General features: G+C 47.3%; 1 protein-coding gene across 1 annotated transcript; it reads left to right on the forward strand.

Moving 5' to 3' along the window:
- The first annotated feature begins 5,784 nt into the window (after positions 1-5,784).
- On the forward strand, positions 5,785-10,404 carry LOC136450564 (phosphatidylinositol 4-phosphate 5-kinase 1-like). Its single transcript, XM_066451092.1, has 8 exons — positions 5,785-7,168; positions 7,258-7,425; positions 7,543-7,708; positions 8,025-8,135; positions 8,211-8,404; positions 8,484-8,614; positions 8,691-8,784; positions 9,429-10,404. The coding sequence occupies exons 1-8, from the start codon at positions 6,165-6,167 to the stop codon at positions 9,736-9,738; spliced, it is 2,178 nt and encodes a 725-aa protein (XP_066307189.1). The 5' UTR covers positions 5,785-6,164; the 3' UTR covers positions 9,739-10,404.
- The last annotated feature ends 6,666 nt before the right edge of the window (positions 10,405-17,070 follow it).

A 17,070-nucleotide genomic window follows, 5' to 3' on the forward strand; every position in this document is an offset into this window, starting at 1 on the left:
GTACGTGGTGGCTGACTGGCTGTCGAGACAGCATCGAGCCTAGGACGGCCGGCCGCCAGCGTGACCCCGGTTTTGTCCTGGCCTCCTGGGCGCTACGAGGAGAGCGCACGCGTCGCGATCGATGATGGCATCGCGCGGGCGGGCGGAGAACGGCGGACGCAACACAACAGAGAACAAGCCGGGCTCGTCAGGAATCTGGTGGCATTGTTGCCGTTTTGTAATGCTTTCGTCAAGCGGCGGGTGGGCGGCATGCACTTGAGGTCTGCTGTTATGGGCAAAAATCTCCCCAGGTCTGAAGTCTGAACTCAACTCAACTGTCGGTGCTCTCCCCGTGTTGGCTTCAATAAGGAAGCTCAATCTGCATCCCATGTGAACTGCTTTGTTTGGTAGGAATTCGGGCATTGCAATTTTATAATAATAACAAAACAAATGGTCAATGGCCCCTTCAGTTTCAACTCTCCTGAAGCACGGCCTAAGTTGACGTCACGGTCTATCCGGATGCATCTTTCAGGCTAGATGAACAGCCAACAGCCAAGCTCCAAGTGGACCAGGCGCACCTGGTCAACGTCCTAGCATCAGCAGACACTGGTCGGAAGGAGCAATCTGAACACCAACAGCGACGTCTGCATGGTGAGAAAAATGATAAAAAGGAAGGTTGCCAAGAAAATCATCTCATCTGCGGAAGAGGAAGCATCGTCCACAACAGAATCCTAATCATTGGTCACTGCCAGTTCCGGGGGGCGCATAATCCACCAACTTGCTATATGCGCCCTATTCATTTGGCTTATAAGCCGTACTTTTTCAGCCAGCACTCAACAGTGATAAGCTTTAAAAAAACAAAAAAAAAGTATAGCAAGCAAGCTCGCTGCCTACCGCCGCCACCACCATGCTTGCTAGCTACCGCCACCACCGCCATGCTCGCTGGCTCCCCCCACCGCCGCTCCATCAAGCAGTTCATACAAGAAAAAACTCATACATCACAGACAAAGGAGGAGGGATTCTACACAACACAAATCAACTCATCCACAAATCGAATCGATTCATACATCACACAGAAGGGTTCAACACATCACAAATCAACTCATCCACAAATTGATTCATACAACATAGAGTGAGGGGAGAGGGAGAGAGTGGAGATTCTGCAGGGAAGGGTGGGCTTGGTCTCACGCCGGAGGCCGCCCCTCGCCGCTCAAACGCAAGATCTGAGGCCGCGCCCCCATTCGCCGCCCCCAAGACAGATCTGAGGAGAAAGAGTGAGAGAGAGAGGAGAAAGAGCACCGGGAAGGAAAAATGCCGGGGAAGAGAAAGAGTACCGTGAGCCACCGGCGCTTCTCGCCCTCCCGCCGCCGAGGTGGATCCACGCGAGCCGCCCGCGCTTGCGCCGGTCGCCGGGAGGAAGAAGCTCGCACCGGTCGTCGGGACGAAGAAGCTCATCGCCGGGTGGATCCGCTCGCCAGCGCCAGGAGGAAGAAGCCGCGCCGGGATCCCGACCGCTCGCCGGCGCCCACGGCGGCCTCATGCCTTCCCGTGCCGGCATCTCGACCGCTCGTCGACGACCGCAGCGAGGTGGATTTGGAGAGGAGATTTGGGGAAATCTGGAGGAGGAGGTCTAAGGAGTCGAGGAGGAAAACTAGAGAGAGAGGAGAGAGAGCGGGGAGAGATGAAGAAAGGTGGGGGAAATCTGGAGGAGGAGGTCTGAGGAGCGGAGGAGGAAATCTGGAGAGAGCGGGGAGAGATGAAGAAAGGTGTGCACGGACGAGTTAACCAGGATGAATAAAAATTTTGGGTCCGGAGCCTATGGATCACTGACGGTCTGTGAAATGCAACCGACAGTGATTGACATCACCGCCGACTTTTATTACCAACCAGCAGTGATAATATCTATCATTGTCGGTTTGTTAGAAAATCCGACAGTGATAGCCTTTTTTATTACGAACCGGCGGTAGTGATGCATTTATTAGTGTCGGTTTTAAAATTCCGATAGTGATAGGGTCGACAGTGATATTCTATAGCAGTGAACCCACCGAACTAATTCGGTGACTTGGGCAGTTCACAACTTTGCAGCATGCTTTAGTTAGGTTAGATCCTATGAGTCGCAATAATACATTGTGTGAGTAGTACTGATCATGCGCGGCTTACAATACGTAGAAACCGTACAGCAAGATTGGCATTGAGCACCATCCAAAGTTGATGCCTGACAGTGACTAAGAGCCCAACCAAGGATCTGCTTTGGTTATAGATGGATCGTGGATACAATAATCACTTGCTTACTGCTACGATGCATGAGTGTTGACCCTTAAAAAAAATATCCAACCAACTTCTTAAAACATGCATATTTAAGAAGAATTTTGCAATTTGTTAGCAAAGTGAAAGACTTCCACGTCAATTTGTTACATTGCAGATGTTTGAAAATACCTAACGTGCTTATGCCAAAGCCACAAAAACTTGGCCACGTTTGGAAATTGGTAAGGGTCGTCATTTTGGAACATGGGATTCTCAAAAACACAAGTAGTAGTTGAACCTTTTGAATTCTATGGAATACAAACACATGAATGACCGTTTGGTGGGACATAGGAAAAAAATTAAGGAAACAAGACGTCCCACATCAATTTCATACAACTTCTAGGAGTTCATTCCATTATTCTAAAGGGGCCCATATGAATTTCTTTTGTACATTTTGAAATGCTAAGAAATCCCTTGTTTTTTCTTTGTTCCAAAGGGCACCTAAGCAATGATATTTACTCCTCAATTACTTATGTACCTTTGTATTCCTTTGTTGTTATCTGAAGAGGCTCCCCATTTTGCTTATTTTTTGCGAGCTATATAAAAGCACCAAACAAAATGTTCCATGCTCGTTCACCTTTTTAGACCCCTATGATCATCTTTTGGAGAAACCATGTTGCTATGTTTCATGTTTACATATAGTCTTTACCATATTGCTTGTGTTCACATCGAGTTGACACGAGTGCTGTAAAAAGTGACAAACTTCATTTGATCTGAACTTAGTTTCGTCTCAATCACTTCGTCTACGTCTATTTTCCTCTTTATACTGCAAATAGGTTCATGCTTGCTTATTCTTGCACTAACAAGAAAGTATTTTGTGAGTTGTAACCAATATCACCTAACAAATACTGGAGTAGTATGTTTTTTGAAAGTCACATACTGTATCCTATGATGTTGTTGAACAAGAGTTATGGGCTCTTCCAACATTTCCACTTTAATACATAAGAAAATAGTTATCTCATAGTGGCCACTTCTATGGAAACTTTATCTTTATCATTGATATCTAGTCTTGTTGCATTGCATATGTTTTGTGAATATCATGGATGACATCTCAAAACCAACAAATACATAGTCTGATCTAACGCTTGTAACTCGACAAAATATGTCCTCTTTTCCATTTGCGCCTTTATTTCTTTGTATTATTATCTAAAGATGTCATGCTTCATCACTTAGCCTCTTAGGCATATTATTTGATGGCACATTTGTTGTAGTAAATCCTAATAAGAACATCTTAACCGGTATACATTTTAAAGCATGCTTATTCAGTATGGAGGGGACATCTTGTATTCCTAGAACTAGAAGAAATCATCATTATATCATGTTGCGTCATCGCATATAGGAGTTACCAAGCAATGTTGGTTCGTCCAACGTTTCTACTTTAGTACATTTACGTCACAGTGGTCTCCTTTGGAGAAACCTTGTCGTTACGCTTAGTACTTCTCTCGTCGCATTACGTATGTTTGTGAATACTACTACATATAAAAACTGACAAATCTCAAATTTAATTAGATATGCTCGTTGGCGCGGCCAACAAAATATGCCCTCCTTTGTGTTCGCATCTTTTGTTTTGCCTGTGTTCTCCAAAATGCCCATGCTTATGTCGTTTTGACAACTTCATACTATAATTTGTTGGCGCCATTTCTCCTAGTGAAATCTCAACAGAAATACATACATTGACAAACATATCATTTTGAATGTGGCTTATGTAGCATGATAAGACACCCTATACTCTACAACCAGAAGAAATCACCGAATAGTATAATGCCATTGGATAGGAGTTCCACGTAATCATGGGCTCATTTGATATTTGCACTTTGGCACGCAAGAAACCATTTATGCACAACGGTCGTATTTGGAGAAACCTTATCGTTACACTCTTCTAGTGCCATAGCATTACGAATGCTAATTAATATCAGGATGGCATCTCAAAACCAGTTTTGATCAGATGCTCATAAGTCGACAAAATTTTTGCCAATTTTTTGTCTGGACTTCCGTTTTCTCTGTTCCCTCGGTTACATTTGGAGAAACATCATTGTTACGCTCATCTACTGTTGTCGCATTAAGTATGCTCACTAATGCTAGAGGTGGACGTATTGAAACCAACAAACTCTGCTTTGATCCTGTGCTCGTTTGGAATTTGTTTTCTCTATGTTCCCTAAAACGGTTGATGCTTCCTTTTTTGGTGGGCAAGAAACCATTTATACCACAACGATTGGATTTGAAGAAATCTTATAATTAGTGCCTACCTGACATGGCTCCTTTGAAACTCCTCCGCTGGAGCTGAAGCAAAAGCCTCCAAACTAGTTCCTCCTCCATACACCGGAAACGTCTTCGCCCCCTCATACGTATGCCAAAAAACAGCTCCTCATATTCTGGGTGTTTGGTACGTCTCGTTTCCTGAAGCTGTTAAGTCGACATTTTTTTTGCCAACTTTTTGTCTGACTTCCGTTTTCTCTGCTCGCTCGGTTACATTTGGAGAAACATCATTGTTACGCTCATCTACTGCTATCGCATTTAGTATGCTCACTAATACTAGAGATAGACGTATCGAAACCAACAAAACTCTGCTTTGATCCTATGCTTGTTTGGAGTTTGTTTTCTCTATGTTCTCTAAAACAGTTGATGCTTCCTTTTTTTAGTGGGCAAGAAACCATTTATACCACAATGATTAAATTTGAAGAAACCTTATAATTAGTGCCTACTTGACATGGCTCCTTCTTCGAAATTCCTTCGCCGGAGCTGGAGCAAAAGCCTCCAAGCTAGTTCCTCCTCCGTACAACCCCTCATACATATGCCAAAAAAATAGCTCCTCGTATTCTGGGTGTTTGGTATGACTCATCTGCTGAAGCGGTTACCAGAGCCAGAGGAATTCAGCAAGAGTGGTTGTATTTTTGTTTTCGTTTGTGTACCCTATAAAATTTGAATATTCCTTTTTCTTTTGATGGCACGTTTCTTCAAGAATTCTTCTGATAGAAGCACATTACTCCTGGTTCAGTATCGCTGCATAGGAGTTGCCATTCAAGCCTTAAAACACAGAAACGATTGATATTGATACTAATTTATTATTAAAAAAATTATTATTTCGCTGAAACAACCGATAAATTCGAGCGAACAGGGCCACGGTCTATCCGACACCAGCCACCAAGCCGAGCAAAGGGAAGCCAAGCATACCTGCCCAGATGAGTCAAGCGGACACGCTGTCAACACCAAATGCCGGCGACCCCAGACGTCAGTTGCCGAGACACGGCTGGTCCCGTGGGACCGAGCGTGTCTCTGGATCCACCCCTCGCACCCAGACCCAAACCCGAATCCTCGGCCGCTGCGTGCAGGTGCGGTGCGGCACGGGCGTGCGTTGCGCCCACCGACCCCCGACCCGTCGCGGACGACGACGACGGGGTCCACTCGTGACTCGTGCCGCCCCCGTGGCCCCACCACCCAACCCAATGGGCCATTTCCGTGAACTGCCCCCGCGTTCAGGAGATCCGCGCGGGGAGCCTCCCGTTGCACGCCGACGACGAGCCGCGCGCGCACCCGCGCTGATCTCAGCGAGGCCTGGGGGCAGCACGGTAAAAGGCGCCCCCCCTCTCGCTCCTCCTCTTCCATTCTATCCTCTCCCCTCCTCCAACCACTTCCCCTTGCACACTAGTGTAGCAGTGGTACTAGTACTAGGCCAGTACAGGCACCACTTGTAGCCCAGATCAAACGACCAGCGGGAGCACCGGAGCACGAGAAAAAAAATCGAAGCAAAAAAGGGGAGGTGAAAAGCTTGGGAGAAGAGGAGAGGAGAGGAGGGAGCGCAGCATAAATCCCGAGCCCCAAATCCCAAACCCTAGCCGCTCCCGATCTGCAATGCCGCGGGCTTGAGTGCGAGCGCGCGGGGGATGAGGCGGGTGGCGCCGGCGATGATCGCCGCCGGCAGCGCTGGCGGCGAGGAGACGGCGGAAGGTGCGGTGGTGGAGAAGACGCTGCTCAACGGCGACGTCTACCGCGGCGGGTTCTCCGGCGGCTCGCCGCACGGGAAGGGCAAGTACGTGTGGGCAGACGGCTGCATGTACGAGGGGGAGTGGCGGCGGGGCAAGGCGTCCGGGAAGGGCCGCTTCTCGTGGCCGTCGGGCGCCACGTTCGAGGGGGAGTTCCGCAGCGGCCGAATCGAGGGGCAGGGCGTGTTCGTCGGCCCCGACGGCGCCACGTACCGCGGCACGTGGGTGGCGGACCGGCGCCACGGCGTGGGCGCCAAGAGCTACGCCAACGGGGACTACTACGAGGGCCAGTGGCGGCGCAACTTCCAGGACGGCCACGGGCGGTACGTCTGGGCCAACGGCAACCAGTACGTCGGGGAGTGGCGCGCCGGGGTGCTCTCCGGCCGCGGCGTGCTGATCTGGGCCAATGGCAGCCGCTACGACGGGGTCTGGGAGAACGGCGTGCCCAGGGGGACCGGGGTCTTCACGTGGCCCGACGGCAGCCGGTACGTCGGCTCCTGGCCTGGAAGCTGCGTCGACTTGCCGGCTATAAGCGGCACGTTCTTCGCGCCGGTCGGCGCTGGGGCTACTGGTCTTGTGAGGAAGAGGTCCTCCGTGGAGGGTGTGGGGGAGAAGGCTACCCCACGGATCTGCATCTGGGAGTCGGAGGGCGAGGCCGGAGACATTACCTGCGACATCGTTGACGCGCTCGAGGCGTCCGTGCTCTACAAGGAGGCCGCCGCTGTCGCGGGAGGAACGACGTACATGCGAGCACTGCCCCAGAGGAATACCCGGCGAGCAGCCAGCGCAGTCCCACGCTGGGCGTCGTCGGCGGCCACCACGCCGGAGAGTAAGCGACCCGGGCAGACCATCTCCAAGGGACACAAGAACTACGAGCTCATGCTGCAGCTGCAACTGGGTATCAGGTGAGATTTAATTCTGTGCTCTCACAATGTGGTCTGGTTTTGGGAAAGGATGTGGAATTGGAGGTTTATTATGGTTCTGCATCTTGCAGGCATTCCGTGGGAAAGTCTTCGGCTGTACCGATGCGAGCACTGGAACAGGGCGATTTTGACCCAGGGGAGAAGTTCTGGACACGGTTCCCACCAGAGGGTTCGAAGGTCACACTACCACATTCAACTGCGGAGTTCCGGTGGAAGGACTACTGCCCCATGGTGTTCAGGTTTTTGTCTTCGATTCTTGGTCTACCACTTCATCTTGTGTCTGCTGCGGTATAGCTGCACGATCTGTTCATCTTGTGCTGTATTAATTAACTGGGGTGTTGTATTCTGCACTGCAGGCATTTGAGGAAGTTGTTTGCGGTTGATACAGCGGATTACATGCTTGCGATCTGTGGCAATGATGCTCTGAGGGAGCTGTCTTCACCCGGGAAAAGTGGGAGCTTCTTTTACCTTACCCAAGATGACCGATTCATGATTAAGACAGTGAAGAAATCAGAAGTCAAGGTAGTGTTTCTGTTTACCATTGATGTAGCTAGTTATTTTAATTTGTGTTTCTCAATAAATTGGATTGGGATTGGGATTGGATTGTGGGATTGGTATTAGATTGAGAAGATGGTTTTTTCTTGTTGAGCTCCATGTGACCCTGCCTTGCAAATTGCTGTGATTGTTTTTGTGCAATTGACCTAGTTATTTTTTGTTCTACTCCGTACAAATGTTAAAAATGCGCTACTAAAGTATGAAGTACAATTAGTTACCAAGAAGAAACCTGTTTTTCCTGCTTTTGCAGAGGGGCTAATTTCCATCTATTTTGTTGCCGCAGCTGCTAATTCGAATGTTAAATAGCTACTACAAACATGTCAATCGATACAAGAACTCATTAATCACGAGGTTCTATGGTGTACACTGTGTGAAGCCCCTAAATGGACAAAAGGTGTGATATCTACAACAATTACCTTTTATTGCAAATTTTCACAACAGTCATGGTTCTAACAATTCTATTTTCTAGGTCCGATTCATTGTCATGGGTAATCTGTTCTGTTCAGAATACCAGATTCATCGCCGTTTTGATTTGAAAGGTTCATCCTATGGACGAACAGCAGACAAGTTTGAAGATGAGATTGATGAGACAACTACACTCAAGGACTTGGACCTCAATTTTGTCTTCCGGTTGCAGCGATCTTGGTACACCGATCTCCATGAGTAAGTTCAACTTCTAAAACTTATAGGGCATCAATGTTACTTTCACTGGAAGCTAATTCTTACAGAGTTAACTGTGCAGACAATTGAGACGAGACTGCGATTTTTTGGAATCGGAAGGGATTATGGATTACAGTTTCTTGGTAGGAGTTCACTTTTGTGATGACATCTCTGCCTCAAAGATGGGATCATCTACTTTTACTGCTTCTCCAAGTAAGTTAGGGTTGTTTGATTTCGACCTTGACAAGGTCAGGTACCTGTTCTAACCATTGTGATGATCCTTAACCAGAGCTTTTAACAAAGAGTGAGTCATTTCAAGGTGGTGGCACGCCAGAGCTCTGCTTCTCAGATGATGATTTTGATATGATACCTGATTGCCGTTGGTATGTTGCAGCATTTTATTTAGGGATTTTTGCTTTGTTGTGACTTGTATGCATTGCATCTTGCATATCATCGGTGCTGTTACCAGCATATCACTTTGCTTTATGTGATCTTAGAAATTGGATAGTTTATTAGCTTGATCTACCATTTTTTTTATAATAATCACAGTTTGATCCTTTGTGTGGGTTCTGTTCGGTGTTTTGGTGCACGAAATGAATTTGCATCATCTTGGGATCATGTTCAAATTAAATATAGCAGATTAGCAAGTTTTGGCCCGTGACATAACTGCAGTGCCAACCATGCAATTGGTTGATTCTTGTTTTAGACTATGACAGAGATTCTTGCTGATAAAGAACAGAATTTATGCTTTCGCTGCGAGGCATAAAAGTTTTGTCCATGCCTTGATAAGTTGTACCTGGTCGCCATCTCATAAGAGACTTAAGAGTTGTCATCATAGCGCAAAGCTTCATTACTGTCCACTTGGCTTACACATGGATGCATTTAGGCACTGTTGGGACCTAGTTGTTTGCTTATCTGTATCAGAGATGATTGCCTCTTCAAGTTAAAAAGCATCCAATGCTCCAGACACTGAAATATTATAATTTAACCGGTTCTCTAATGTCTAATGGCAACATTTTTTGTTCAGGAAACCGTTGATTAGACTGGGTGCACACATGCCAGCCCGGGCAGAGCAAGCATCCAGAAGGAGTGAATTTGATCCGCTTCTCCTAACAGGCGGGGGATTCCTATTCCCAAACCAGACTGGCGAAGTGCACGACGTGATTCTCTTTTCTGGGATAATTGACATCCTCCAGGATTACAGCTTAAGAAAGCGGGCAGAGCATGCTTACAAGTCGTTTCAGACAGATCCCAACTCGATCTCTGCCGTGGACCCGAAGCTCTACTCGAAGAGGTTTCAGGACTTCATCGGCAGAATTTTTGTGGAAGATGGCTAACAGGCATTGGGAGATTAACTGCGAATTCCATGCGACGAAGGCCAGAGCACCTGTAATGATTCCGGGGCAGTATTTTTTGCGCGGAGTCTACATAATTGCCAAGAATCATCAGCCTGTTTGGCAGGGTGTAAACGATCGTATACGATCATGGATTATAAGTTGGAACAGTATTTTTCTCTCATATCAAACCAGCCTGCAGTAAATAATCCACGATCCAGCCCAGCCAGCCCAACAGGCTGCATCTTCGTCCATGGGGATCCGGTAAAGCAGCAACTCATCGGCTGGGTGACCTACCGTGAAGCCTCGGTCAGCAGTGAAGCGGAAATCATTCGAGTGGCTGGATTTTGAAGCGCAGCCATGGGATCGGAGGATTTTGTCTGTAAATTATGTGTGATTCGGCGGGTGAGAGATTGGTTCTTCCGACTCCATTGTAGCAGCAGTTCTTTTTTTTCCTCAATTTTGTTGGAGGATTTCTTTTTTTTTTCTTTTCTTTTCCTCCCCTTCTATATGTCGGTCCGATGTAAAGAAAGGGGCAGGGAGTTTTGTTTCCAGAAAGAGGATATTTAAGGCTGCGGCAGGCAGTGAACAATAAGATCATGTACAGATACACCTTGATCCTGGAATGGGTGGATTAGAATTCAATTCAGCATCTTCATGACCCGTGGGTCCCAGACCACTGCTTGTCCCTCTCTTTTGTGTTGTTGGCTTCTTCCATTCCCAGTATTTATTACCTTGCCATAGCTTTTTGCAGGCTGGATGGAATGAGAGAGACTGGGGAAGCTTGCAACCCCTTGACCCGAGGGGGGTGTGATGTGTCAGAGAGATGAGTATTGGAAGTGGGAAAAAGTGATAGGAGAGGAGGGGGAGCATGAAAAGACGGGAAAGAGGGGGCACCGGGGCACAACACAACAGATGGTTAGATTGGAATGCCGATCTTGACTATCCTTTTCATTCGTATAACGCCCAAACCTCCCGAATCTCTCTGCTGATACCGGCAGCTAATTCTGTTTAGCTCAAAGGGTTTTGGGTCTCCGGTCCCCGAAGCCTATATGGGATCATCCCCACCACAGAGGCAGCCGGGTCCGTTTTTCCTTGGGCTGCACAAGCGTCTCGAGCTGTGGCCGGCGGATGCGGACCAGATTTGGCATCATTGTCCACTCTTCGTGAGCTAATGGTGATAAATGGTCACAGGCGTGTTTAAGCGCTAATGCCATTGTACTGCTCCACTTACCAATATTTTTTTTTGCTCTAGGTAACTCCTACTTGCCAGCAAATTACCTCACGCCTTGTTTAGTTCCACCCCAAATTTCTAAAAAGTGCTACAGTATTTATCACATCGAATGTTTGTGGCCCGTGCATGGAGCATTAAATGTAGACGAAAAAAAATTAATTGCACAGTTTGGTGGGAAATTGCGAGACGAACGTTTTGAGCCTAATTAGTACATGATTGAACACTAATTGCTAAATAAAAACGAAAGTGCTACAGTAACCCCAAATTCCAACTAACTGCAACTAAACACGCGCTCAGTTGAAAATGTTCTCCACTGGGGCTCACGGGAATCTCAACTCTGACTCTTTGGTCTTGGTGGCTGTGTGCAAGCCTATAGCTGGATGCCACGTGGATGTATGGAAGGTTAGTGCCGTGGTGGTGGGCTGGTGGCTTGCCCTGGGGTACAAGAAAAGGAGTTTTGTAGTACTAGTCTCATTAGATGGTTGATTAGATGGACTCATCTAGGCTTCGTTTGTCAAGCCAGCTATCCAAGAAAGCTTCGTTTGGCATAGTTTTTATTTGCTACTGCCTACGTAGTACTTGCTAGCCACTATGTACGTTTCCAAATGGCGCCTTTGACAAAAAATTGAAATTGATTTTTGTGATTGATGCACTGCTTTTCTTTCTCCATAAGAACATGTGGGAAGACCCTTTGACTACTAGCAGCTGACGACGAATATGTCGATACGTAGCGCCGTGTCTTGGATGGAAGACGATCCGTCATGTAAGTTGGAAACAGTTGCACGAAGAGCACTTCCCAAAAACCTTTTTCATCCTCTCCCGGTGGAGGATCACGGCCAAGGGTTTCAGAGGCCTACTCTCCCGAACGTCAGTGCACACAAATGGCGGGATGGAGAGACTACGGTGGCAGCGGAATAGCGAAAAGAAGAAAAAACTAATTGACTATCTTAGGATATTTCAAACTACAAACTCCCAACAGTAGTTCTGTTGTTATGTCTTTGATAGGAGGATTGAAACATATATATATCAAGGAGAACTCCCCACCTCTACATCGACTAGCAATACGATACTAGTTGATGTTGCAACCTGCAGCTCTACTTATGGGCTTAAATATTAAAGCTCATTAAAAACACATATATTAAGCTTTTGAGATTTACTAGAATGTCTGCATATGGATATAGGGGTATCCCAAAATTCTAACAGGTGGTACCATGAGTCCATGACATATCCCACGGTTTCTAACACTTGTGATCCATACCGTGTAGTACTACCGTCTTTCTGTTAGGACCACTTGTATCGGCCTCGCCACTTCCCTGTGATTGTTGCTCCTTTTGAAGCAAACAAAAACCTTATCTAATTTTATCCGGAAAAAAGACTAGTACTAGACTACTAGTTGAGTTCACTAGTATCAGCGACCTGCAAATGTAGCATCGTGTGGCAGTTCTTTTTATCACCCACTGCCACAAGATAATATATACGTATAATATATTTTCTCTAACTCCGCACACCAGCCAGGTCAAAGTCCATGCCACTATGGCAGTAGTAGTGCGCAAAGACTTTCCGTACGGTTCGACCCGTATTGTCATCTCCTCCCTTACCTCTTCTACGCACGCCATCTGACCATCTCTCTCTTCCCTTTATGCCTATGCCTTGTGACAATGCCAAACTCTGGCAGCATTTTACGACTAGCAGAACTCGTATCTTTTATATTAGTATGTGCCAGCATTTTTTCCCCATATTCGCAGTTTTATTTACCGTTCGCCCAGTTTGAGGTTCCACGCTCTGCGGTGTCCATCAGTCCGTGTCCGAGCAAACAGACAATTCTCTGCATTGGCATCCAGCAAATCAAATGCTTTGTTTTGTTAGGTTTGATGCGCCCACCCGCCCCCTGCGCGACATCGATACGCCGCCGTAGGATTGTACTCGTACGAAGGAGGGGCGGCGACGCCATACTAGTAGAGGTCGTATCTGCCGTGGCTGTGCCTGGCCCTGGGCACGCGGAAAGGGAGATCTCTGCAAATCCCAGGCCATGCCGGGGAAAACAATTTCCTTGCTCTGGTTCTGGTCAATGGAGCCGAGTGGCGGGCGCGGACAGACGTGCAGGAGATTCTAGGATTTCTTCACCTGCTCCGGGGATTTGTTTCTCTCGGGTTGGGTTCCTCCGTTCCCGTAAAAAATTAGGGAAGCATTAGAGCCTGTTCGTTTACTCGTAAACGATCGTAAATTTTTAATAAAAAATAATATTTTTCTCTCACACAAAATCAGCTAGCAGTAAATAATCCACGATCGTTTATGCCCTCCCGAACAGGCTGTAGGTGTGTGCCTTTTGCGCCTCCAGATGTTGGTGAGCTCGCACGGATCCCCTGCGGTGAGCACGATGAGGCCGTTTCTGCCGTCCCCGGGGCCCGTGGAGCGCGGGCCGACGCGGAGTTGGTGGTTCCCCGTTCGAGTGGGAGGATGCCAATGCCAGGTCAAAGTCGCCGATTCGAGCGATGAGTGTACAAAATTGTGTGCAATAAACCATCATGTCTAGATAGGTTGACGTACATTCTATGAACATGCAAAACCCCAAGATGAAATTTCCTTTCGACGGGAATTCAGATGTGCATACTGATAACCGTTGTCGCACTCTCATTCCACCCACACCCGTTCTACAAATATAAGCATTTCTAGTGATTTTAGAAAACAAAATAAGGGGTGTTGCTGATTTCCAGGCGTATGAAATCAGCGATTCGTTCAGGCGACAGCGGTGACCGCCGATTACAGGCACCGTTCATCGTCCACCTCGCGACAGCACGTCCAGACAAGCCGCTCCTTGTCCCCGCCATCGCTCACCGCCTCGCCGCGGTGCGATAGGATCTCGCTCTTCCCCTCCCCCCTCCCGCCGCCGATTTCTTCTCTAACTCCAGCGAACGGCCGTGATTCCCCTGCCTCGACCTGGCTCGACCGCCTCCACTGTCACTAGGGCCCCGAACCGCCCGGCCGCCGTCCCCACCGTCTAGCCTGCCTACCTCCCCGAGGGCCAGAGCACCTCCTTTTTCTAAGGTTCCCGGATTTGGGAGAGAGAGAGAGAGGAGAAGCTCGTAGGAACCCTAATTCGCAGATCCAGGAGGAGGAGGAGGAGGAGGAGGGCCTACCTCACCGCCGCCTCCGCCGCGTGGGGACAGAGGGAGATGCATGCGCCTACGTGCGGGGAAGGAGCCGGAACCGCCGCCGTCGGTGGGGAGATGTGAGCTCATGGGGAGAGAGGGAGACACGTGCGCGGGGGACGCCTAAAATCCTCCGGAGATTTTAGGTGTCTGCTGCATAGAAAAAGTGCAAATTAAGACTATGGTTAATAATAAAACCAACTGTTGACTGTATATTGTGTCATATGCAAGCGGTTGAACAGCCCACCTATAGGCCCTGTTCGCTTTGCTGAAAAAACAAGCCGAAACATGGTTACGGTTGATTTGTTGTGAGAGAAAAACACTGTTCCGCATGAAAAAACAAGCTGAAAAAGACAGATTATAAGAGAAGCGAACATGGCCATAATTTCCGAAAAAAAGAACAGCCCACCATAATAGCTTTAGATGTAGATATGTAATCACCATTAATACATGGCTTCATCCTGTTCTCTCACTTTTTTTTGTTGAAACCTATATGCTATAGCCGATTAGAGCCGTTTTTGTAGAGCTCTGGACAGCTTTGGCTCCTTCCTACACTATAATGAGGAGCTTTTTTTTTCTCTTCTCTTAAAATGAACTAGGAACCAATAAAACTATTTTTTTTTGCTTCACCACCTTTGCCTCCTCTACGCATTGTAGCAAGGAGCTAGAGTTATGCTAAATATGGCCTAGTTTGCGGTCTACTTCTCTTCTCTTTTATACCATCTCCTCCGACCCAACATAAATATGACATGACAACTCTTATAGTGCTTCTCTTCTCTTTTATACCCTCCCCTCGAACCCAACACAAATATGACGTGACTACTCTTATAGCTCAAAAATGCCATTGTTCTATATGGTTTCTCCAGTAATTCAGAATTGTGTGCTACTAAGTTCTTTAGTAACTTCCTTTTTTTTTGGGTCAAAGATATATGTCTTTCTAGGATTGGCTTAGGATTCATCCAGGTTTATGCCGAAAATGATGGCTTAGTTCCATTGTTTAACAACCTCAGAGCAGCGTCTTGCTTTTTTGTGGGAAGGGCTAATTTACAATTTATCAGAGCATTATTATTGCCATGCCTATCAGGGCTTTACCAAGCAGGGATTAAATGGCTTTCTATCAACGTGAACAGAAGAAGTGTAAAAATACTAATAGAAAGTGACATGGAAAATAAGGCCGATCATCTTACTGTATATAAGAGTATCCATACTGCAGGTTCTCACAAATAATTTGAAGATTTTGTAGTGCTAAATATGTGTTCCAAGACAATTATTGAAAAAAAACATATAGGAGGCAGTGAATTGAACTCTTAACACTTCAGGGCGTCCTATCACTTTTTCAATGGGGGTGGCCAACTCATCAGCACCCAAAGACCTGAAGTATACAGAAGACATTCGCGGCCGTGGCCGTTGCATTCTTCATCTTGGGATTCCCGTAATCCTCGATTTTTTTGGTTTCATCCGAGTCCCACTTCTTCGTCTTTCTCCACTGAAGGAGGGCGCAAGAGATGGTGAAGTCGACGCCGGTGCAGCCAACGGTGCCTCCATTCTTCCAAGCTTCAACTACATCTGAACGGACGAGCTGGAAGCGTGAGGACTCGCATATCATGATGGTGAAGCTGATCAGTGCCTTCTTCACCTCGTTTTCCTCCGTGGACCTGTGGTCGTTTTCCTCCGTGGACCTGCGGACCTCGTTTTCCTACACACTGGTTACCTCCGTAGGCACCTAGAAACCAATTTTGAACGCTTCAAATACTTATTTAAGGACAAACAGGAGTATATGTGTCACCGTGTGACAGAGGACCGTATAGGTACAATGAAACAGTAGCCGAGCTTAATAGATTCGTCTCGCTAATTAGTCTACTCCTATGTAATTAGTTTTATAATTACCTCATGTTTGATCCTCCAAATTAGCATTCAAACGTCCGACGTGACACGACTAAACTTTAACCATGGATTCAAACACTGCCTGAGCTCACTTGCGACGATAATTAGGTAACCAGTGTCACTGTGTCGGTAGACTATAGAGAGAGCACTTTATTCTGTACATACTATAGAGTACTGAAACAGCGGTGCACGCATGCATGCTACCTCCGCGCGCGGTGGCCAGTGTCCGGCACGTACGGCGTCAACAATGTCTCATGCTACGTATTCATGCAAGCATGGTACTCACGGGTACGGCGGTCCGCCCGGCCGGCTGGTTTTGTACGTTGCAAGTACGTACGTATGGTATGGTGCTCTGGTGGGTGCAGCTCTTCACGGACGAGCGCGGCAGAGCGGCGGTACGCCGGCCGGCACATGGCGTCGATCCGCCGGCCGGTTCGTTTTCACCCGCGCGCGGCCGGCGGATTCGTGTAGGTCGCCGTGCGCATGGGGCATGGCCGCCTGGGTCCGGTCTCTGGTCTGGTGCGCGCGTACGGACTGGACCAGTGCATCGTGACCAGTGGCTATCACTAAACAGGCTCCTGGGGGCACGGGAGTCGGACTCTCTCTTTTTCCTGTAGAGCACCACCGGCTATTCACCCTGTTCCTTCGATTGTATTAGCCATATTTATACTTATCAGTTATGATATAATATTTTTCTCTCATAATAAATAGCATCAGCCGGCTTATAAGCTATAAAAACCATCAAGCAACTAGGGTGATTGTTAACCACTGCTTTCAGTGCTTAGGGGGTGTTTGATCCAGCTACTAAAATTTAGGAAGTATGTCGGAGGATGTTGCATGGGGTGTTCTGATACTAATAAAAAAATAAATTACATAATCCGTCGGTATTCCACGAGACGATTTTTTAAGCATAATTAATCTGTCATCATGGACTAATTAGGCTTAAAAAATTCGTCTCGCAAATTAATTATAAACTATATAATTAGTCTATATTTAATACTCCATACATATGAAACAGCTACTGGAATCTAGGAGGGGCAACCAAACACCCTCCTATTCGACCACGGG

Source organism: Miscanthus floridulus, chromosome 1, assembly GCF_019320115.1.
Source record: "Miscanthus floridulus cultivar M001 chromosome 1, ASM1932011v1, whole genome shotgun sequence".
NCBI classification, from domain to species: domain Eukaryota; kingdom Viridiplantae; phylum Streptophyta; class Magnoliopsida; order Poales; family Poaceae; genus Miscanthus; species Miscanthus floridulus.